The following is a 22,167-nucleotide window of genomic DNA, read 5'->3' as shown; positions in this document are numbered from 1 at the left end:
GGAAATACCGTGTGAATGCACTAAGCAGCCGTCACTAACTCTATGAACTAATACAGCCGGAAGGGTTGCAACCTTGGGAGATGGGTTGTGTCTTATATTTTGCTTTTGCATTCCCTCCTTGTGCAACAACTGATGTCCCCAAAAGTTACCACATTATTTTGTTTAGTGTATTGTGAGTTCTCTGGTGTGTTTTCTCAAGTCCTCTCTGATTACCAAATAGCCTAGGCTAGTTCAGTTTATTTTGAGGACGTTCACAGGAGGGAAGAGCATCTTGACCAAACATATGTGCTGAAATTGCAGTATTTCATCATATAACCTCAAACCTCAAGCTAGCAAAGAAAAAGGGGAAGGAAATGACAAGCTGGATCGACACAATCTTTCAGTCCTCATTCGTTTTACAACTTCGTTGATCCTTTCACAGTGGTAAGTACGGCCATACGTAAATTACAGTAGCCTACATTACATCTATTGTTTCGGTTTTAGAATTTCCCCAGTAATTCAGTCAATATGGCAAAGTGGGCCACTTTTACTAGGCTACTCATGTTTTTAAAACCTAATCACAGCCAAAAGATGTGATTGTGGTGAAGATGTGATTTTTTTTCAGTGAAAAATAGCATGTGATGTTCACAACAGATGTTCAGGACAAGGTTTACAAAATGGATATTCAATCACACTTCAAAATTCTATTTTGATCCGTCCTTAATCATTTTGAGCATTTTCTTGAATGTTCCTCATACTTGTAGATTGAGGCTACTTATTTATTATTGAGCCTGTAGGAACCATTGATAACCCGTTCTGTCTATGTTAGTACCTTTTTGTTGTTTTGTTGTTTCCAGTTGCCAATGGCATCAGCATAATGCTGTATTGTTATTATTTTGTCTTACAACAGAAAGCTCCAATGCAGCTTTTAAGTGCACAATGATCTTAATCTTTGGTTTTAAAAAGCGACCCTTGTTGTTTAGCATTCAAGATGGTCCAGGTCCATGCAAACCAAAAAGCAGCTGTAATCGTTTTATTTCTGCTTGTAATGTATTCCACAGGTAAGAAATGTATTATCTTTAAATTATCTTCCTTGATTCCAAACAATGTTGACAGGCTATTAGTTTATCAATCAATCAATGCCTGTATTTTATCCCCCAGTGGGGCAAATTGTTTTCACAGCAGTAGGAGCACACAAAATTACAAAAATAAACAAATACATATAATAAATAACATACCGGTAATGCACATCCTGATCAATAATGGGTAAACTATATTTTCCTCCTGGCGTTTAGAAGAGAGACAGCAGAAGGAACAAAGGAGTGTTTGTATTAGTTTTAGCAAGTGAGTCTGAGCAGTGAACCTGATGGTAGAAACTGAAACTGTTGTTGCAGAGGATGAGAACAGTCAGACAAGATGGAGCTTACTTTCTTAAGCAGCTGTTTGTTTCAAAGATCCTTATCAGAATAACAGGGCCTGTTTCAAACCAGCCTGAAAGCCAGCCAGAATGTACCCTGCCCACAAAATTTGAGTATGTCAAATACCTTTATCACTGTTGTCTGCTTTTCATTTTGCTTCTCCAGCAGCAGCGATCTTGTTATGAATAAAGTCAACTCAAAAACAATCAGGTGGCATTGATGACTGACATGTTGTACTGTTCATCATCATATAAAGCCCACATGAACACATCTTAAAGCTACCTTGTGTAAGAACTTCTCCCATCTAGCGGTGAAATTCTATATGACAACCAACTGAATATTACTTTCTAGCCCCTCCCATTCCGAGCGCATTTTAACTCCTACGGTGGCCGTTTCATGCCAAAGTTAACATTGCTTCCAGTACTACGACTTCGTCCGGTGTTCCTTCCAGTTATAAGGTTACTTTAGAAAACAATTACACATTGCATTTAGTTATATAGCCAGTAAACATGTTGGGTATGACCTCTATGTAAAGTGAATAGCCTAGTTTTACGTTTTCGTTATTTTGGTAGGCTACTATTTCATTGCTAGCATCAGCTATCAGGTTCCCAAACGAATGCATGCTAATGTTATAGTATTCAGTGCTATCGTTATTCTGTATGTGCGAGATTAATAGTGTAAAGGCAATGTTTACAGCGTAGCCTACTATTTTTCTCAGTGAGCAGAGTCAGAGATCAGTCGATGCAACGGAGGTGCAAGGGAAAGGTAAAGGAAGAGGGAAAGGTAAAGAAAAGCCAAGAGCCGGTGGCAGAGGATCGATGAGACCTCCTAGGCAAAGAAAAAGTAAGACTCCAAAAGATGACGAGGAGAGACTGGAAGAACTTCAAAGACAAAGGAGAGAAGCAACGGAGGTTTGTGTTTTTAATATATTTCTCTGAACAGTATCAATGTCAATAACACCGAAATTAGCTCGGAAGCTGCACCAGGCACGTTCGTTTGCGTTGCGTCTGCTGCCACTACACCAGAAAAAAAATAGACCATTCATCTAAAATTGATTTTACGCGTTGTGAACGGAACGCTTCAGTTACGCGCTTGGTGTAGCTTCCCTGCCTGTTTGTATCTCAATTGTTTGTAGCAATTTCTAGCTGTTGCCAGTCAACTGCATGATGCGAGTTGTCTCCCAGTGAAATCACGACACACAATTACGTTATGGTCTATAGAAAATGTTACACAACATTTTCACCTTTTCATTGTCCATACACATACATAGTATTCATCATTTTGTGTGAACACTTGAAAAATGACACAGAGTAGGCTACTATTACTACTACTCTGCTAACAATCTAACTTTGCTACCTAAACAAGCCTATCTGATCTTATTTCTTGTGTCTTATTTCTTCAGACTTGTGGATGGAATGAGCCTGCAAGAGCACAGGAACCTCACCACACAGTTGCTATAGTGAGGCAGCCAGGTCTGGTGTTTGATGCATCAGTGCAGACATGTCGTCCCCCCACCTGTGCCAGGGATGCCTTGGTGTAGTTGTACACACTGCAGAGACATGCCAATCGATCAGAAGAGAAAATGCTGTGGACAAAACCCTGCCACCTGTGTGAGCCTTCTGCCTCACTACACACAGCACTGCCTAGATGAAGGTTTTCTCCAGATTCACAGGCAGTACATCACAGACATCACAGCATTAGGCCATGTAAGAGAGCCAGGTGATGACAATAGAGTTCAGATATGCTACCTACAGACATTTCATTTTCTGGCAGCATGGGTCTCTAGGACAGGGTAATAGAAGAGTGATCCCAAGCTGTGTGTGTAGGATAAGGGATAAATTCCCTGACCCTCAGGGACATCTTTGGAATTTATTTCACCTTCCTATAATGTTGTAATGTTGTGTTGTTGTAAATAGTTTTGTATTAGTGTTCTTGTACTGCCGGTTCCTTTTAAAACTGTATTTAATTTATTTTACACCGGTACATCGCTATATTTTGCTTTCATGAAAATAAAAACTTTTAGAATTGATAAGAGACTGTTCATGCTGTACCTCATACATTACATCCACAAACTTATAATTAAAAAAGGAGTTGTGGTAATTTACCATTTTGAAACACCAAATGACAGTAACATGGTCAACAATGTTATTTGCAATATATTTATTTACAGAAATTAACTAATTATGGTATTTACACATGAACCCTTCCTTTTTGTATGGTGCCTTTGAAGCAACGTGGGCCATCATTCTAAATTTGCAGTCTCCTGGAAAGCTGATCCTGTGGAAGACATGCAGTGTCGTTAGACATACACGCCATTTTATATAGTTCAACATATTGTTACTAATCTGTATAGTGCTATTTTGCCTAGACTGAGTTACAGGCAAGGTTACAATGAAGGCATGCACGTGCATCACATAACAAAACCATTGAATTTCGTCCACATCCTCCTCCACAATGCTCATGTCATGTAGGCTTTGTAAAAAATATATATAAATGCTTATATCATGAAAATATACAATAGAGAATGTCATCGGGTATAGACATTATGAGCATTGATGGGTTACCTCTGTTCAAGGTTCTCAATTTCAGGGGCTTCTGCAATTGCGCCAAGATGCTCATCTGAAATGAATAAGCAGAGCGTTTCACAACATATAACAGTACATAAAATGGTAAACACCAAGATATTAAAAATATACTTTCAGTTATCAAACAACAATCACATAGAATCAACAATTGTTTTCATGCAGTGAAAAACGTTCAGACAATTTAGTAGGCTACGTCTACAATTAATAAGACTACAGGACAGGCCTCAGGATGTGAACGTCACCCTTGGAATTGGCTACACTAGCATTATCAGATTAGGATATATTTAGGCTACAAAGCAAAAGCAATGAAAAATAACTACAATTTAGTGCCCTTTGCCTGTGATCCGTCATAGCAGATGTATGTTACAATCCTTTTTCATCGACGCGAGGAAAAGTATCCCAGACGTCATTCTAGCGTTATGGACAACCATGCTATACTAAGCCAAGCAACTATAAAAATTCGAATTTACACCATAGACTGTATGTTTACACGAATAGGCCGAATTACCTGTCGAGGAGAAAGCAGGCAATTTCGGCGTCCCTTTTAAAATCCTTGCTCCTCCTCACGAGCTCTTTCCATCTTAGAAAAGCCACTCCAATATTGACTTTGGTCTGTTGTTTTTCCGGTCGCGTTGGCGTTTTAATTCTCTTTTTCGCTTCCTTGGCGACTCCTTTTCATGTCCTCGAGAATAGGTGTAATCCTCCATTTTCAACAGACTTTCAAATCTGCCGGCAGTCGCGAGTAGACTGATCATGCAATGAGTGTTGCCTACAAGCGCGAAAGGCGGAGCTGAATTTCCAGGAATGTCCCTCGTTGGCGAATGTATTTCAAAGATGGAGGCGCAACATGGATTCAGCCATTTGCGCGACTCGCGCGTATGTATTTGGAATAGCAGATTCTACACTTACGAGAATACTTTGATTAGTAAGTGGAAATAATTACACATGAATGAGCACGTATTTTTGAAAGAACAAATGGGTTTTTGCTAAGAATTAACTCAAAAAAGTACACAATGTAGCTTTAACAGGGCTTTTACGTTGTGTCCAATAGTATTGGAAGGTACCTATACCTTTCTTGCTATACTGTAATGTCACTGTCAAAGTCCTTGTCAGTCTACAGCAGTATAAGGAAGAAAAAGAGGGCAGGGTTTGACCATTGGACAGCCTTGTCTGACATCATATCCGGCAAACTACTGACGTGTCCAGAGAATTCTCAATGGAGCAATTCCAGACCATTTGTCCGGTTGTCAAATTTTTTAGGCGATACAAATTCGGGCTGGTTTCCAAGCTAAATAAATACAATACACTGGCAAATTCAGCTTATCATGTTCGATCATAGCGTTTGTATAATATATATATATATATATATATATATATTTTTTTTTTTTATGAAATGAAAAAGAAACCATGACATTTTTTTTAAATAATCAGCCCTAAATTGTGTGTGTGTGTGTGTGTGTGATTTAAGTGTCTGGTGGATCTTCAAATCCTGGACTACCTGGTCCTCCTGGACCACTTGGACCACCTGGCCCTCCTGGACCTGCTGGACCCCATGGTTTTCCTGGGGAAACTGGGCGTCCAGGATTGTGCACCTTCTCTGATAAAAGTTTGGATGTTGGTAGGTAACTCTGTTCTACATTTGTATTTTCATAGCAAGAAGCAATCAGACTTCAGTCAATTAAGAGCGCTAAGCACTGGGCCAGATGTACTAAAGTTATTGCGCCCACTTCAGGCACATTTGATTCACAACATGCACATAAAAACATGGCAAGGTATGGACAAACATAGCCTCATGAGACCATCCTGATCTCGCAAGCTCCATTTTTCCACTCGCAGATCAGGAGCTGTTTGCCAAACGAACCGCTGATCAGCGTTGGTTTTGAACCGCCAATCAGCGTAGGTAGTGATAGACAGATGGTTTATCCAATCAGCTAACCAGTATTTTTGCCCCTTCCCAAAAGTTCTCCAATGGAAAGTTTCCATATATATGTCGAGCAAAGCAATCCATCAGGCGGAGGCAGGTTAGCACAAACAGGCCGCACTGAGGAAAAAACGCAGGCTGCCTGTCGCTGGAGCTGAGTGGGTATTTGTGCTTTTTCATGTCATACATCCATAGGAGGGTCAGGGGAAAGTAGGAGTATCGAGCAAACACAGGGGAGGAGAAGTGCTACTAGCGATTGATTAGGTATTCAGCCATATGTATGAAAACAGCGCACGTCTATCTTGTGGTGAAAAACTTGTGCCTGTTAAAAGCAGGTGTAATCCACATTGCGGTTAAATGCGTCAATTAGAGAAACTTTTAGAGGCAGCTGAATCAGTATTCAGAACATCGGTTTTCTTCATTGTACTATGTCAAAAGTAACCTTAACTTTTGTTTGCCTTTCTAATACCATATGTTCACGTTCACAATATAGGCCTACACTTCCCAATCTGCTTGACTGGGGTATTAAGTCAGCCCCTAGTCTACGTGCAGTAAATAGTTCAAGTATTTGTAAGTGGATTAGTAGAACTACTAGGCCTACTCTGTATGTCGCTGCTCGTTGACATCTTATTATCATGTATGATCGATGCTAAACTTTGATTCTTTTTAATGTCGCAATTGGTTAACTCTATTCAACTGCGCTTGTGGTTCAGCCTGTGCAATTAGCATTGTAGAGGGGGCAGGGACAGACAAGTGATGAGTGCTGTTTACGTAATGAAGTGACAGCTTATTAAAGCACAGCGTTTGCTTTCTGCACATAGAAAAACTCAGAGAGAGAGAGAGAGAGATAGACAGATAGACATCACACACACAGCAGAAAAAGTAATATACATATAGAAAAACACCACCACTGTACAATAGAGACAGTAGAAGATAAACATGATACTAAAATACTACAGTTAATACTAATATACTATATAAACTAAATCAAATATCAACATAGTGTGCTTAAGGATGATCAAGCATGACAGGGCAGGGACTGAGCCTGTAATTCAGTGTGCAGCTGAGGATGATCGCTTCTTTGTTGTCCCTGTCAAGGGTGCCATGGCCGTGTAGCGCTTTCTCTGTACATCCGGCCCTATGTACTTATTCTAATAAACAAAATAGAAGTTTAGTTCCAAAACTAGATATCTTCCATTTCAATGAAACAACTGTAGAATTGTTATAAACTATTAACATTTATTCTGAAAATTCTTTAAAAATGGAGATATCAGGGTTTTCAGTAAGTGGTCCGCAGCCCCTGGCGGTCTGTGAAGGCATTGCAGAGATTGCATTCAAAGTCCTTTACGCAAGTCTTACCACTCCACAGCTATCTTGGTAACGCATTATGTGTAGACAATGGCCATACTGGTGTTACATACATTTACATACATACCCTATGCATTTCTATGGAGGATTCATTGAGTGCTCTACCTAAATGACATGCAAAACCACTGTAAACAACACCAGCCAATCTGACATAGATAAAAAAAAGATTGCTTGCTAACTGGTGCTCTGTCCCGGACCATAGTCCATAGCCTGAACAGATAGTGGGAATGAATTGGATGGTACTATATCAAAATTACTTACCTGTTTAAACATATCTCTCTCTGTTTGTGTGAGTGTGTGCATGTGCATTTGTGCGTATGTATTTATAGACATATATGTGTGTGTGAATGTGTGTGTCTCAAACGTCAGATAGACTTTGTGGTCTCCCTGGCCGTCCAGGGATTCCTGGAAATAGAGGACCAACTGGGTCTCCTGGAAAACCTGGAGAAAGAGGACCTCCTGGGATTCCTGGCCCTTCTGGTGAGCCTGGGCAAAAGGGACCTCCAGGGGCACCAGGAGACTGTTCTGAAGATTGGAGACACTCTTTAGGTATGGGAACCCCCTGAATGGGATCTCCAAAAATACTGCCGTTGTACTGTGGAAATCCATCTATGGGGTTTCAGAGGTGTAGGTTTGGTCTCAACAGTGGACACCAGTTAACCATTTCTAATCGTAAACAAATGTTATTATTAAAACAATATACCCAACAAACTAGAACCATACTGTATCTGCTGTGGGCCATATTGTCCAACCTTAGGCTATACAGATTTCATTATTTAGCCTACAACCAGCAATACCAATAGGTCAGTAAGTGACCTATTGTTCTTTACCTGACTTCAAAGAAGCTGTCATCACATCATCATTTGTAACAGCTGAAACTCTCAGACAACTTAATCAAAGCAGAAAACGGAATAGCTAAGTTCATATAAGTTACACAGTGTATGTATGTAATTCCTAAATAAATGTGTTAGTGTGTGTGTGTGTGTGAATGAAACATGGAGTATAAAAACTTGAGTCGGAAGGTTATGATAAAGCCTATTCGACCAGCTTCATTAAAAAATGTGTCTACTCGCCACTCACGATCTCAGTGTGGCTGGCTATGCTTTCTTAAAGCCAACAAGTTGATGTACACTCACACCCATTGAGTGGGAATCATTGCAAACACAAGCTAAAGACGCAATCAGACAGGACACATCTTACCGCTTGCAGAAAATGAGATGCACTATTTCTTTTTTTTAAAAGCGTGAATGATGTCAGGCGCTTTTCCGCTTTGAGTTTAAGTTCTTTTTCAATTTTAGGCGCTCAGAGGACCTTTTCAAAAATTCAAGGTGCAGCAGGCACACAAAACGCAAGATGCTCATGGTCGTGGGCCTATTCAGACCGCAAGCGTGGCGACTGCGTGTCAGCTGCGTTACCAGTCTGTTTTCATTTTGGCACCGATGATATTCCACTAACACCATTTTCCTCCCACTTTCCACCCTTGTCTATATCTTCAAGTCTTGGTCAGAATTCATCCCTTTGATGAAATCATCCAGGTGTGATTTTTGCTCACAACGTCTAATGTAGTAAGAAGCCTGTCTGTTACCTTTTCTGTTTTATAGGGTTGTTTTATTGAAAATGTATGTGTCTACCCATTGTAAATAGAACCTAAATTAATGAACTTTAAATATAGTATAAAGTATAGGTATTTCAGTCTAAAGCATCACTTAACATAAATGTGTGTGTGTGTGTGTGTGTTCACACGTGTGTGCATGCCTGTGTGTCTGTGTCTTTCTATGTGTACTAGATCATACTGGACCTACACTGATTGCCACAGTTGGATGTGTTCTTGCAGTTCTGGATGCTGCTGCCCTAGTTGCTGTTGTTGTTTTCATCATGAGGAAGAAGTGAGTACCAACTGCAGCATTTTATAGCTTGTGAAATCTTTTTGCATAACGGAAGCATGGCTCCAGAGGAAATATATATATATATATATATATATATAAGTATACTCTTTTGATCCCGTGAGGGAAATTTGGTCTCTGCATTTATCCCAATCCGTGAATTAGTGAAACACACACAGCACACAGTGTACACACAGTGAGGTGAAGCACACACTAATCCCGGCGCAGTGAGCTGCCTGCATCAACAGCGGCGCTCGGGGAGCAGTGAGGGGTTAGGTGTCTTGCTCAAGGACACTTCACCAACTTCAGCCGTGCCTACTCGGGGTTCGAAACGGCATCCCTCCGGTTACAGGTCCGAAGTGCTAACCAGTAGGCCACGGCTGCCCCTCCAGAGGAACAGGAACTTTACATAAGTCTTTCATGAATTTAAATAATAAATGAAGAAAAAAAACATAAATTGTCAGTGTCTCATGCAGACAAACTACTTATGTAGGTATATGACTATATCTTAGTCTTATCTCAGATACACTACAGACGTTTGCCATTTGATAACTTCCATGATTTGTTTTATTTTTACAGGGGAAATGCAGCAGCGAGAGACTTAGGAGCACAGAGCCCTGATGTGGACCCTCCTGATGACACGTACACAGCTCTGAATCCCAGGACAAGAACACCTGAATATGATACTCTTGATGTAAGTCCACCACATAAACAGGTGGACAAGTTGGATGGATTGACATCGCTTTCACAAATTATGTCATTGTCATGTTTTTTCAAACTTTCAAAGCTGTATATTGATTACGTACTTCCTGTTGTAGCATTTTAGGAATCCACCCAGTGCTCGTGGCCGAAGCCCTAGATGAAACTCCAGCTCATGTTGAACCATAACTCCGTACTCCTCCAGATGGCAACCGACAGGGGACAGTGTTTTACAAACACAGACACTGATCACAGGCACACGTGTGTGTGTGTGTGTGTGTGTGTGTGTGTGTGCATGTGTGTGTGTGTACTCCCGGAGACTAACAACTACATCACACATTAGATGTTTTTAATTTAAATCCTGAATTTATTATTATTATTTTACATTTAATTAAAATCCTATACTGTACCACTGTACTGTATCTGTACTGTCTACGCCTTTTAGGCAGGCCTGAAGTTGAATTCCCTTCTTTGACTCACACTGATGCAACATCCTGTCTATGACCACACAAATGGTGAGGAGGAAGTGCGCGTTTCATTTCCTGTGATCTCTCTCATTCCACTGGCTGTTAGTGTTACCCCAAGTGTCACAGTAAAAGTATACTGGTACCCCTATTGGTGGCAATGTTACAGTAAAGTATACTGACACCAACAACCTTTGATTAAACTCCCCTCTGTAGGGTCAGAAAATATACCTTTGTGTCATGCAATTACCTATGTCTCATATATTATCCTACATATTATTCTCTCACATCCACTCTAAATCATTATGTGTGTTCTGTGATGTTAGATATGAGGAATTTATAAGTAAAACTTAGGCTACTTTTGAACGTATAAGTGCAGTGTCTTGAATCACATGTACGGTTCCTTATGAAGAGGATGATGTGTTGCACAAGTTGTAGGCCAATGTTTTATCTTCCTTTGTGCTTCTCCTGTTGAGCAAGGCCACTCTCAAGAGCAGCTGCACAAAGAGCCAATCTAGGTGATAAGTGCAATATCTAACTTTAACTTTACCAAAAGTATACCTGAAGAAGAAGAAAAACAGCAGCGTTTTTTCTTGAAGGTAATATGTCTACTTTCTAACAGTAAACGAAATTAGAATTTGATTTAAAGTTAGGTTAGCTTTACTGCTTAATACACAATTGGTAGGCTACTGTTCCTTACTATAAACAACACTAACTCCAATGACTTCATTTATTGCGTAATGGTATCTCCTTATTAGGTTAGCCTATGTTGTTTGCTTAACAAACCAAAAATAAGAACAACTTAAAAAACAGACTAAGAAACTGCTGCCTACAGAGACGGAAAGTGAAACTGAACTTCAACAAAGGCTCGGACACGGTAAAATAATAACATTCTACTGATTGTTTAAGGTTATTGAGGTAAAGAGAAACATGACTTGTACGGACTACGGAAGATCCTTCCATGTTGTCACACTTGCGCCAGTAGGCTTATTTTGTGCACAGTGAAAGTGGAAGGCTCAAACGTTAGGCTACTGTGCGTTTTCGTAATGAAATGTATTTTGGAGGAATGAATGATATGATACGATACGATACGATTTTTTCATTACAACCCATTTGTTTTCCAGAAAATAGTCATTTTGGTCGTCCACGAAAGTGGTGCAACCCAAATTAAACTTTTTTGGGCAACTTCTAGAGAGGCACGCGCATCCTCAAATTTTCCCATCACAGTAGACCTAGCCTAGCAAGATTCTGAGCATGTAATGATTAATGGCAACTTGACATTGGCACGTTAGTAGCAGATATTTTCTAATGAGGAGACACAGCACTCAAAGAATCCTCCATAGAAATGTATGGGGTTAGTTCGTAACGACAGTATGGCACTTGTTAAAACATCCGGACGCACCCTTTCCTGTAAGTAGCCTCAACCGCATTTGTAACTTATCGCTTTTAGCCTTATTTTAGCGATTTACGGGGGAACTTTGCATTATTAAATTCAAATTGAAACACAGATTCGCTGTTCTGATGTACATTATTTTGTCCAAATGGCCTCCCTTCAGGAATGGATAATAGCTTAAAATACTACGTAAGTGTCAAATGAACACACATGAACCGTTGATTGGCTGTCTGGGCAACCAGTTTATTACCAGCAAGTGACAGACATTTAGAAACAACAACACGGTGTAGGCCTATCACTTGACAAGTTCAGTTGTGACTTTTTGAGTGCGTCTCTGATACAGTATTTACTACTTGAAGCTAACGTACTGTCTTTGAAACTCATTTTGGGCGTTCACTGTCTAATACATTTGTTGTTTTTTAGATGTAACTGTTTGAAGGTTTATGGCATGTCTTGCAGGCAGAAAAGTGGTTTAATAGACAGATGGAAGGCTTTCCAAGTGATTACATGCTCCCTTTACTTGACAGTATCGACATAAGAGTAACATGACACTGTGTGGCATTTGACATAACGCTTCTATTATTACCTTTCATTGGAGACCAGGATTATGATTCTACACAAACGGGTTCATGTGCAGTAAGCATTTGATTGTCAGTATGCATTTTGGTTAACCAAAAGCCCTATGGGGAGTTTCCATAGGCATTTTACAAAACACATGAACATACCTTGGCAAATAATGGTCTAAAGCACTCATATTTTCATTCTATATTGGTCTACTTTTGCACACAGCTTCACAAGACCTCGTGCTAGGGCTCAGTTGTGTTTCAAAGTGATATCAAGTGACCTAGAGGGCTGAAATGTGGTCAGTTCAGAGATGCTTGTAACCTGGCAGAAAGAAAAAAACTATATTCTAACCCTGTAACTCTGTGTAAGTACATCACACAGTTCTGACTGTATCCTACGAAAACTACAAGTTCAGCTTTCTATAGAGGTCAAACATTTGATGGTAGGCCCCAAAATAGGTGGGAACAATGCTCTCATAAGTAGGCACAGTGCAATTTCAGGCACAAACTTGAAATTTGTATTGGAATTCATGTGGTTCAAGTGACATTCGGTCTTTGTCATAAGGCATAAAAAAAAAATTTCTTGGGTTCCGGTTTCCGACCGACCCTGTCAATTTATGTGCGACCCAAATTTATTTTATGAGCTTGGGGAAGAAATAACACTAAATAGTCTAGGCTACATTAAATAAATCCACAAATAAAAGGCGAACTATAATTACATTAATTAGCCCTTGCGTTATGTATAGGGATGAGCGTATTCTCTCTGTTACAAAGTAGCCTATGCACAGCTGTTCACGAAGACGATTGTTTTCGTCACTTACCAAGGCACTCGCAATTTTGTCCAAACACCGCAATTTTTTCGCAAATTTGACCAATCATCGTAGTTTCACTGTGAAATGTCACCTACCGCAACAGTCCCCCGCGCAGAATATTGAGCCAGATGGCACACTTACTTCTGAACCTTCTGCATATGACACCAAAGACTGCCCTAAGTGTTCGGTTGCTCTGCAGTTTTGATGACAATAAATAGAAGGCTAACGTTAACGATCTGCTTACTTGCATCTCTCAACCTGGTGTTGCTAACCTACCTAGGCTATGAAAGTAAGTTAATTAAGGCCTACTTGGTTTACTGACATTTGAGTAGGCTATGCAACCCATTGGCAAACGTTTACCTGGATATGTCCTTTTAGCTTATGTCATGTTTATGTCAAGCTTATGTTTGCTAGCTTGTGGGCTTAGTTTGAGTAGTGCTACCAAAATCATAAAAATTAATAAAATTGCAAGACATTTACCTCTTCTATGATCCAAGAATGATTTCATTCGAGTTGTTTTTTTTAACATTTATTTTAACTAATGACATAGAAGACATTCCCACTTGCATCCACATATGGTAATGCACTATGCAAAAAGTGATTTACACTCGTAGCCGAACACAGTGAGATGCAAGCCTTCCAATCCACTCAGAAATGTAATTAGGCTACTCTCACGTCCTTAAAGCTACATTGTGTACTTTTTTGAGTTAATTCTTAGCAAAAACCCATTTGTTCTTTCAAAAATACGTGCTCATTCATATGTAATTATTTCCACTTACTAATCAAAGTATTCTCGTAAGTGTAGAATCTGCTATTCCAAATACATACGCGCGAGTCGCGCAAATGGCTGAATCCATGTTGCGCCTCCATCTTTGAAATACATTCGCCAACGAGGGACATTCCTGGAAATTCAGCTCCGCCTTTCGCGCTTGTAGGCAACACTCATTGCATGATCAGTCTACTCGCGACTGCCGGCAGATTTGAAAGTCTGTTGAAAATGGAGGATTACACCTATTCTCGAGGACATGAAAAGGAGTCGCCAAGGAAGCGAAAAAGAGAATTAAAACGCCAACGCGACCGGAAAAACAACAGACCAAAGTCAATATTGGAGTGGCTTTTCTAAGATGGAAAGAGCTCGTGAGGAGGAGCAAGGATTTTAAAAGGGACGCCGAAATTGCCTGCTTTCTCCTCGACAGGTAATTCGGCCTATTCGTGTAAACATACAGTCTATGGTGTAAATTCGAATTTTTATAGTTGCTTGGCTTAGTATAGCATGGTTGTCCATAACGCTAGAATGACGTCTGGGATACTTTTCCTCGCGTCGATGAAAAAGGATTGTAACATAAATCTGCTATGACGGATCACAGGCAAAGGGCACTAAATTGTAGTTATTTTTCATTGCTTTTGCTTTGTAGCCTAAATATATCCTAATCTGATAATGCTAGTGTAGCCAATTCCAAGGGTGACGTTCACATCCTGAGGCCTGTCCTGTAGTCTTATTAATTGTAGACGTAGCCTACTAAATTGTCTGAACGTTTTTCACTGCATGAAAACAATTGTTGATTCTATGTGATTGTTGTTTGATAACTGAAAGTATATTTTTAATATCTTGGTGTTTACCATTTTATGTACTGTTATATGTTGTGAAACGCTCTGCTTATTCATTTCAGATGAGCATCTTGGCGCAATTGCAGAAGCCCCTGAAATTGAGAACCTTGAACAGAGGTAACCCATCAATGCTCATAATGTCTATACCCGATGACATTCTCTATTGTATATTTTCATGATATAAGCATTTATATATATTTTTTACAAAGCCTACATGACATGAGCATTGTGGAGGAGGATGTGGACGAAATTCAATGGTTTTGTTATGTGATGCACGTGCATGCCTTCATTGTAACCTTGCCTGTAACTCAGTCTAGGCAAAATAGCACTATACAGATTAGTAACAATATGTTGAACTATATAAAATGGCGTGTATGTCTAACGACACTGCATGTCTTCCACAGGATCAGCTTTCCAGGAGACTGCAAATTTAGAATGATGGCCCACGTTGCTTCAAAGGCACCATACAAAAAGGAAGGGTTCATGTGTAAATACCATAATTAGTTAATTTCTGTAAATAAATATATTGCAAATAACATTGTTGACCATGTTACTGTCATTTGGTGTTTCAAAATGGTAAATTACCACAACTCCTTTTTTAATTATAAGTTTGTGGATGTAATGTATGAGGTACAGCATGAACAGTCTCTTATCAATTCTAAAAGTTTTTATTTTCATGAAAGCAAAATATAGCGATGTACCGGTGTAAAATAAATTAAATACAGTTTTAAAAGGAACCGGCAGTACAAGAACACTAATACAAAACTATTTACAACAACACAACATTACAACATTATAGGAAGGTGAAATAAATTCCAAAGATGTCCCTGAGGGTCAGGGAATTTATCCCTTATCCTACACACACAGCTTGGGATCACTCTTCTATTACCCTGTCCTAGAGACCCATGCTGCCAGAAAATGAAATGTCTGTAGGTAGCATATCTGAACTCTATTGTCATCACCTGGCTCTCTTACATGGCCTAATGCTGTGATGTCTGTGATGTACTGCCTGTGAATCTGGAGAAAACCTTCATCTAGGCAGTGCTGTGTGTAGTGAGGCAGAAGGCTCACACAGGTGGCAGGGTTTTGTCCACAGCATTTTCTCTTCTGATCGATTGGCATGTCTCTGCAGTGTGTACAACTACACCAAGGCATCCCTGGCACAGGTGGGGGGACGACATGTCTGCACTGATGCATCAAACACCAGACCTGGCTGCCTCACTATAGCAACTGTGTGGTGAGGTTCCTGTGCTCTTGCAGGCTCATTCCATCCACAAGTCTGAAGAAATAAGACACAAGAAATAAGATCAGATAGGCTTGTTTAGGTAGCAAAGTTAGATTGTTAGCAGAGTAGTAGTAATAGTAGCCTACTCTGTGTCATTTTTCAAGTGTTCACACAAAATGATGAATACTATGTATGTGTATGGACAATGAAAAGGTGAAAATGTTGTGTAACATTTTCTATAGACCATAACGTAATTGTGTGTCGTGATTTCACTGGGAGACAACTCGCATCATGCAGTTGACTGGCAACAGCTAGAAATTGCTACAAACAATTGAGATACAAACAGGCAGGGAAGCTACACCAAGCGCGTAACTGAAGCGTTCCGTTCACAACGCGTAAAATCAATTTTAGATGAATGGTCTATTTTTTTTCTGGTGTAGTGGCAGCAGACGCAACGCAAACGAACGTGCCTGGTGCAGCTTCCGAGCTAATTTCGGTGTTATTGACATTGATACTGTTCAGAGAAATATATTAAAAACACAAACCTCCGTTGCTTCTCTCCTTTGTCTTTGAAGTTCTTCCAGTCTCTCCTCGTCATCTTTTGGAGTCTTACTTTTTCTTTGCCTAGGAGGTCTCATCGATCCTCTGCCACCGGCTCTTGGCTTTTCTTTACCTTTCCCTCTTCCTTTACCTTTCCCTTGCACCTCCGTTGCATCGACTGATCTCTGACTCTGCTCACTGAGAAAAATAGTAGGCTACGCTGTAAACATTGCCTTTACACTATTAATCTCGCACATACAGAATAACGATAGCACTGAATACTATAACATTAGCATGCATTCGTTTGGGAACCTGATAGCTGATGCTAGCAATGAAATAGTAGCCTACCAAAATAATGAAAACGTAAAACTAGGCTATTCACTTTACATAGAGGTCATACCCAACATGTTTACTGGCTATATAACTAAATGCAATGTGTAATTGTTTTCTAAAGTAACCTTATAACTGGAAGGAACACCGGACGAAGTCGTAGTACTGGAAGCAATGTTAACTTTGGCATGAAACGGCCACCGTAGGAGTTAAAATGCGCTCGGAATGGGAGGGGCTAGAAAGTAATATTCAGTTGGTTGTCATATAGAATTTCACCGCTAGATGGGAGAAGTTCTTACACAAGGTAGCTTTAAAGGGGCAGGCAGTCAATTAGACGTACACCACCAATGTAATGACATTAAACAGAAGTGTAGTCAAATAGTTTAAATCAATATGAAATTACTAGATACTTACTTGGATATTAGTAATTATGCAGGCCACAGACTATGAATTATTAAAAAGATATGAACTTAATATGAATTACAAAATATATGAATGTATTGAAACATATGACATGATGCCATCTCTTTAGGTGACTGTCTTTTTTGGACAGTTCTACTATAATGCTTTGTGAATTACCTCAGTCAAAGCATTTTCACAAATAAAGTAGGCCTACTTTGATTTTCTGTAATCCTTACTGTTTACCTTTGATTATCCTTTTTAATAAGCATCAAGATTATCAGTGTGATTTTGGTCTTACTGACCTTAATTGCCCTAAATTTAAACTATTTTTGCTATTTTCACTTCCTCCCGCAATTTCTCCACAAGAAACAGCTAAAATCACCGCAACTTCCATCCAGGCATTTTAGGTCGCAACAGTCTCAAAAAACCTCGCGAAATCCTGGTGGGATTGATTTTCTACCTATCCCTTACTGCCACTGGGAAAAAAAAAAAAAAAAAAAAAAAAAAAAATCCCTACCGACCCATGGCCTCAACTGACAACCAACAGGAAACAAACCTTTTTTTTTATGCCTAACAAGTTAGGATTAGGGTTAGGATTAGGGTTAGAGGTTAGGGTTAGGGTTGGGGTTCATGTGTCATGACAGTGTCATGTCACTCTTATGTTGATACTGTCAAGTAAAGTGTTACAGAGTACTTTTAGTATTTTCCACAAAAAAACACAAAAATACTTGTATTTTAATGCATGCGGCTACTGTATGTTGTAGTTAGATACAAGATATTAAGATATTTGATTTTTTATTTTAAAATTCATGTTGATGTATTTTTGCCCTGCTACTAAGCATGTGCTGCGTAAAAGACCCACTGCTTTAGTGACTTTGAAAATCAAAGTGCCTCTACTCATTTTGAGTGTTCTCTGTAAAATTTGACTTTTTTGTTTTACTTTAATTAGAGAATCCAATTGGGCTCACCTGGCACCACTGCTGCAGTCTGTATGAGGAGATAGCATAGGCCCAACCTCTACACTTGCTTTTGAATTACAGGAGTAGACTACAACCGAAATGTTCTACAATGGAGACCACATATCTTTGGCCTTTTCCCTGCTGATTTTACCAGGTATGCATTTTATTAGTTTTACAGTCATTCATCCCATCTCCCCTGAGAATACGGTAACAAGCATTGTAAAGGAGTTAATTCAGAGAGAGTAGAGTTAGGTTCATGGTTGGTTGTTGTAACCCTGGTGTACCTGGAGGATTGCTTGTCCATTTCTGCAGGTGGAATTCTTTGATTTTTTTTTGTCGATTTTGACGATGTGACAGGATTCTGGTATATAATTTTCATACCTTTTTGTTTAACAATTAGGTAAATGAACACACTCAACTCATTGGTAGCATCAGGCTTTTCTTCCTTTTTTCAAGGCTTTGTCAGGTCTGTTCCGTCCGTGTAATGGCTGCATTACAACTGTATTGCATTAACTTCTGTTGCCCGAACACCATTTAACCTTTAAACACTGTTCGTTGCTACCCCCCTTAATTTACTGTTCGCGGTCAAATTTGACCAGACAGTTTTAACTGCTCTTAAATTCCAATACCATGACAAAAAGTATTATTTAATAGAACATTTTTGTAAACAGACCCTTACTAGAACATTAACATTTACATCATGTGTGTTTGTGTGTGTGGGTGTGTGTGCTTCTGTATGTGTGTGAATGTGTGCAAACATGAAAACATGATCTGACAACATAAACTGTGTGTGTGTGTGTGTCTGTGAGTGTGTGAGAGAGAGTGGGTGTAAATGTGTGTGTGTGTGTGTGTGTGTGTGTGTATGTGTATGTGTGTCTGTCTGTTTGTGTGTGTGGGTGTGAGTGTTTCCGTGTGTGTACAAACATGCATATGTGTGCAAACATTGGTGGTTTTCCTGCACATGTGGGAACATACCATGAACTGTGTGCGTGTGTGTGTGTGTGTGTGTGTCTGTTTGTGTGTGTGGGTGTGAGTGTTTCCGTGTGTGTCAAACATGCATATGTGTGCAAACATTGGTGGTTTTCCTGCACATGTGGCAACATAACATGAACTGTGTGTGTGTGTGTGTGTTATATATGTGTGTGTGGGTGTACATGTGTGTGTGTGTGTCTGTTTGTGTGTGTGTGGGTGGGTGTGTTTCTGTATGTGCTTGAATGCCTATGAACATTGGTGGACAACATGAGTGTGTGTGTGTGTGTCTGTGAGTGGGTGTACATGTGTGTGTACTGTATGTGTGTCTGTTTGTGTGTGTGGGTGTGTGTGCTTCTGTGTGTGCATGCATGCATGTGTGTGGGAACATTGGTGGTAAGTTGTAGGAGTGTGTGTAAGGAGATGTCTTTTATCTCCTGGATGAAAATTATACTCTTTACCATTCATTTCCTATGGCGGTCATTTTTGACCGTAAACAAAAGTAGTGTTTCTACGTTGAATAAATCACTCAAAATTCAAAGAAAGTAGTCAAAATAACGTCTATGTGTGCAAAAGCCTTTTGTGAAGGATATCATAAGATCTTGAGGCAATCTGATGAAAAATGCCATATTTATGATACAGGGAATGTGTAAATCGGTCATTTTTGACCGGAACAGTGTCAGAAGGTTAAATGCTCTCGACTCTCTTTTATACATAACAATTTAAATGCTCTCCACTCTCTTTTATACATAACAATTTAAATGCTCTCCACTCTCTTTTACAATTTAACATGTATTTCTGTTTCCATTTCAGGTGTCATCATTAGTACTAACACTGCAGGATCATGGAATGTCTCCTCCCCTTCAAGATTATGTGCTTTAACTGGATCATCAGTAACCATTTTCTGCACTTACAGATATCCCCAAGAACACACTGTGACAGATGTGTCTTGGTACAGCAACAAAGATAAACGCCTGACTGAAAGTGAACTTTTCAAAAACAGAGGCCAATTTCTTGGGGATAAAAAGAATAACTGCTCACTGAGAATTAATGGTCTGAGGGAAAGCGATTCCAAAGAAAAATACAAGTTCTGGTTTAGAACAAATAGCAGTGAATTTTCTGGGGCAGGTGTTACTTTATCCGTCACAGGTAATGTCAGATTTGTCTAACTTATAGCTTTGTCTCCAAAAGGTTCATGTCAGGATTTTGTTACTATGGGTAATTCATCATCGCAATCATGCCCAACACTGCTCTGCTGCTTCGCACTCCGTTTATTCATCATAGTTGGATACATGTGGAATATTTGAGGAGTTCAGATGCAAAAGCCTCTAAACGCCACTTCCGTCAAAAATTATATAATGATGGTGAGTGAATGCTCTCCACACATAGTATACATTAATCAAATCATTTTGCTTCAAAGCCCGCTAGATATCACTCTCTTTCTGGTCTGAAATATCAATTTATAGGCAAAAACCTATTGGAGGCTGATAAAAAAAATGCTCATTTAAAAGAAAAGTGGTCGGGCGGATTTAGAGGGTTTCGCATCTGAACTTTTTTTTTTATTTCAAATAATGTATTTCTAAGTATGGGAAATGGAATCCAACATTAATATTTAATCACATGGCTGTTTATACCCTTCAGCTCTGCGGGTGATGATGAGTCCAAAAACAGTGACAGAAGGGCGGAGTGTTACACTGACCTGCAGCACCACCTGCAGTCTAGGCAACTCCACCACCTACATCTGGTACAAGAACGGCCTACCTGTGTCAACCACACACACACCAGACAACACCTTCTCCATCAACAAGGTCCGCGTCACAGATGAAGGCAGATACTCCTGTGCTGTGACGGGACATGATGATCATCCATCCGACTTTGTGACCCTCAGTGTTAGATGTAAGTATGAACTTGTTTTATTTATTTTTTTTAAGTGTATTTTTTGCCTTTATTCGTATAGGACAGTGAAGAGTGAGACAGGAAGTAATTGGGAGAGAGAGATGGGGTGGGACCGGGATATGACCGCTGGTCGGATTCGAACCTGGGTGCCCGTGGGCACTTGGACCCGTATATGGTATGAGCGCTGTAGCCTGTTGTGCCACAGCGCCCCCCAAGTATGAACTTGTTAATGCCTAAAACTTTTAACGAAGTTAAATGAGTGGAGGTTATAGCGCCCCTATCGAGAGGAACTGTGCCAGTGTACGGCACACTGTTCCAGATCAGGTTATTTACCTATATTTTATTTACAAAATTAATGAACTTGATGGAGGAAAACCCATTCTTTTTGCCCTCCAACTCCTCCATTAATTTGGTATACAGTATATCGGAATACCTTGGCAACTGTTATCCCTTACTTGTCATAGCTGGTGCACATCAAATGTGAGCACTGATGGACATTGTTGTGATCATCATCATTCATTTTAATCAGTGTCAAATTGAATTCAAATACAATACAAGCAATTGGTAGCCATTTCAGGCTTTCTTTTTGCTGCTGGGCTCCCCCCTGTTGCATAGGATTTCTATTTTACACAACTGTCGGAAATGCCACTCATGGCTTGCACCCATCTCCCTGGACACAACACATGTTAATTCTTTTTTTATAAACCAGCAAATATGATCTACTGTATGAAGAGCCATGTAGGCTGGCAAAGTAATATTACACGATTTCATACAAATAGACCATTGAACAATTGCCTTGAAGTAATTTGTGATTATCCAGGTCGGGGTAGAGGAAAGTCTGGCTCTCTGTAGACATAACACAAAACATACATACACAGCATAGTCTAACACTGGGGAGATGAATTCAAAATGCTATACCACAAGAACTTGTAAAACCAATTATATGTTTATTATACATTTATACATTTAAATAATATATAATTCCTCACTTTGAAATGTGAAATGTACTAAAGAACTGTAGATGCACTGTATAAATATGGAACTGGTTCATAAAGAATGTAACAAACAGTAAAAAAAAAACAATTGCCATGTATCAATGTACCACAATGGGAAAAAATCACAGTACTGTACACTTAGAGAGGTCTTGGGGATC

The 22,167-nt window shown here is 39.6% G+C and overlaps 2 protein-coding genes and 1 long non-coding RNA gene across 15 annotated transcripts in view; 2 read left to right on the top strand and 1 right to left on the bottom strand.

Moving 5' to 3' along the window:
* The first annotated feature begins 374 nt into the window (after window positions 1-374).
* LOC143141352 (uncharacterized) lies at window positions 375-10,643 on the top strand. Of its 2 annotated transcripts, XM_076302417.1 has the most exons (7): window positions 375-423; window positions 963-1,040; window positions 5,451-5,600; window positions 7,641-7,820; window positions 9,058-9,157; window positions 9,734-9,848; window positions 9,973-10,643. In XM_076302417.1, the coding sequence occupies exons 2-7, from the start codon at window positions 971-973 to the stop codon at window positions 10,015-10,017; spliced, it is 660 nt and encodes a 219-aa protein (XP_076158532.1). In that variant the 5' UTR covers window positions 375-423; window positions 963-970; the 3' UTR covers window positions 10,018-10,643. The 2 variants fall into 2 exon arrangements, with proteins under 2 accessions (XP_076158532.1, XP_076158537.1); XM_076302422.1 differs by lacking the exon at window positions 375-423 and having other exon boundaries at window positions 746-1,040.
* On the bottom strand, window positions 3,539-4,756 carry LOC143141245 (uncharacterized). Its single transcript, XR_012990770.1, has 3 exons — window positions 4,491-4,756; window positions 3,962-4,016; window positions 3,539-3,674 (listed from the first exon to the last, which is right to left on the bottom strand). It is a non-coding gene; the product is annotated as an uncharacterized LOC143141245 (long non-coding RNA).
* Window positions 10,644-10,788: 145 nt separating the features above from the next.
* The window catches only part of LOC143127971 (B-cell receptor CD22-like), a 13,752-nt gene continuing 2,373 nt past the window's right edge, over window positions 10,789-22,167 (top strand). For 2 of the 12 annotated variants that reach the window (XM_076289710.1, XM_076289661.1), the window contains exons 1-5: window positions 10,789-10,916; window positions 15,826-15,930; window positions 18,140-18,303; window positions 19,932-20,267; window positions 20,760-21,014. In XM_076289710.1, coding sequence (XP_076145825.1) covers window positions 18,249-18,303; window positions 19,932-20,267; window positions 20,760-21,014 — 646 coding nt within the window. In that variant the 5' untranslated portion in view covers window positions 10,789-10,916; window positions 15,826-15,930; window positions 18,140-18,248. Of the gene's footprint in view, window positions 10,917-11,039; window positions 11,195-11,218; window positions 11,728-15,825; window positions 15,931-18,139; window positions 18,304-19,931; window positions 20,483-20,759; window positions 21,015-22,167 lie in introns of those variants that run through there. The other 10 variants (XM_076289693.1, XM_076289667.1, XM_076289704.1 and 7 more) reach the window with 10 other exon arrangements.

Source organism: Alosa pseudoharengus, unplaced genomic scaffold, assembly GCF_046254945.1.
Source record: "Alosa pseudoharengus isolate Yale_2024_CS ecotype anadromous, Long Island Sound unplaced genomic scaffold, YU_APseudo_1.1 YU_APseudo_1.1_scf_1, whole genome shotgun sequence".
In the NCBI taxonomy this organism is placed as follows: Eukaryota; Metazoa; Chordata; class Actinopteri; order Clupeiformes; family Clupeidae; genus Alosa; species Alosa pseudoharengus.
This window is presented reverse-complemented; position numbering and strand designations above follow the sequence as displayed.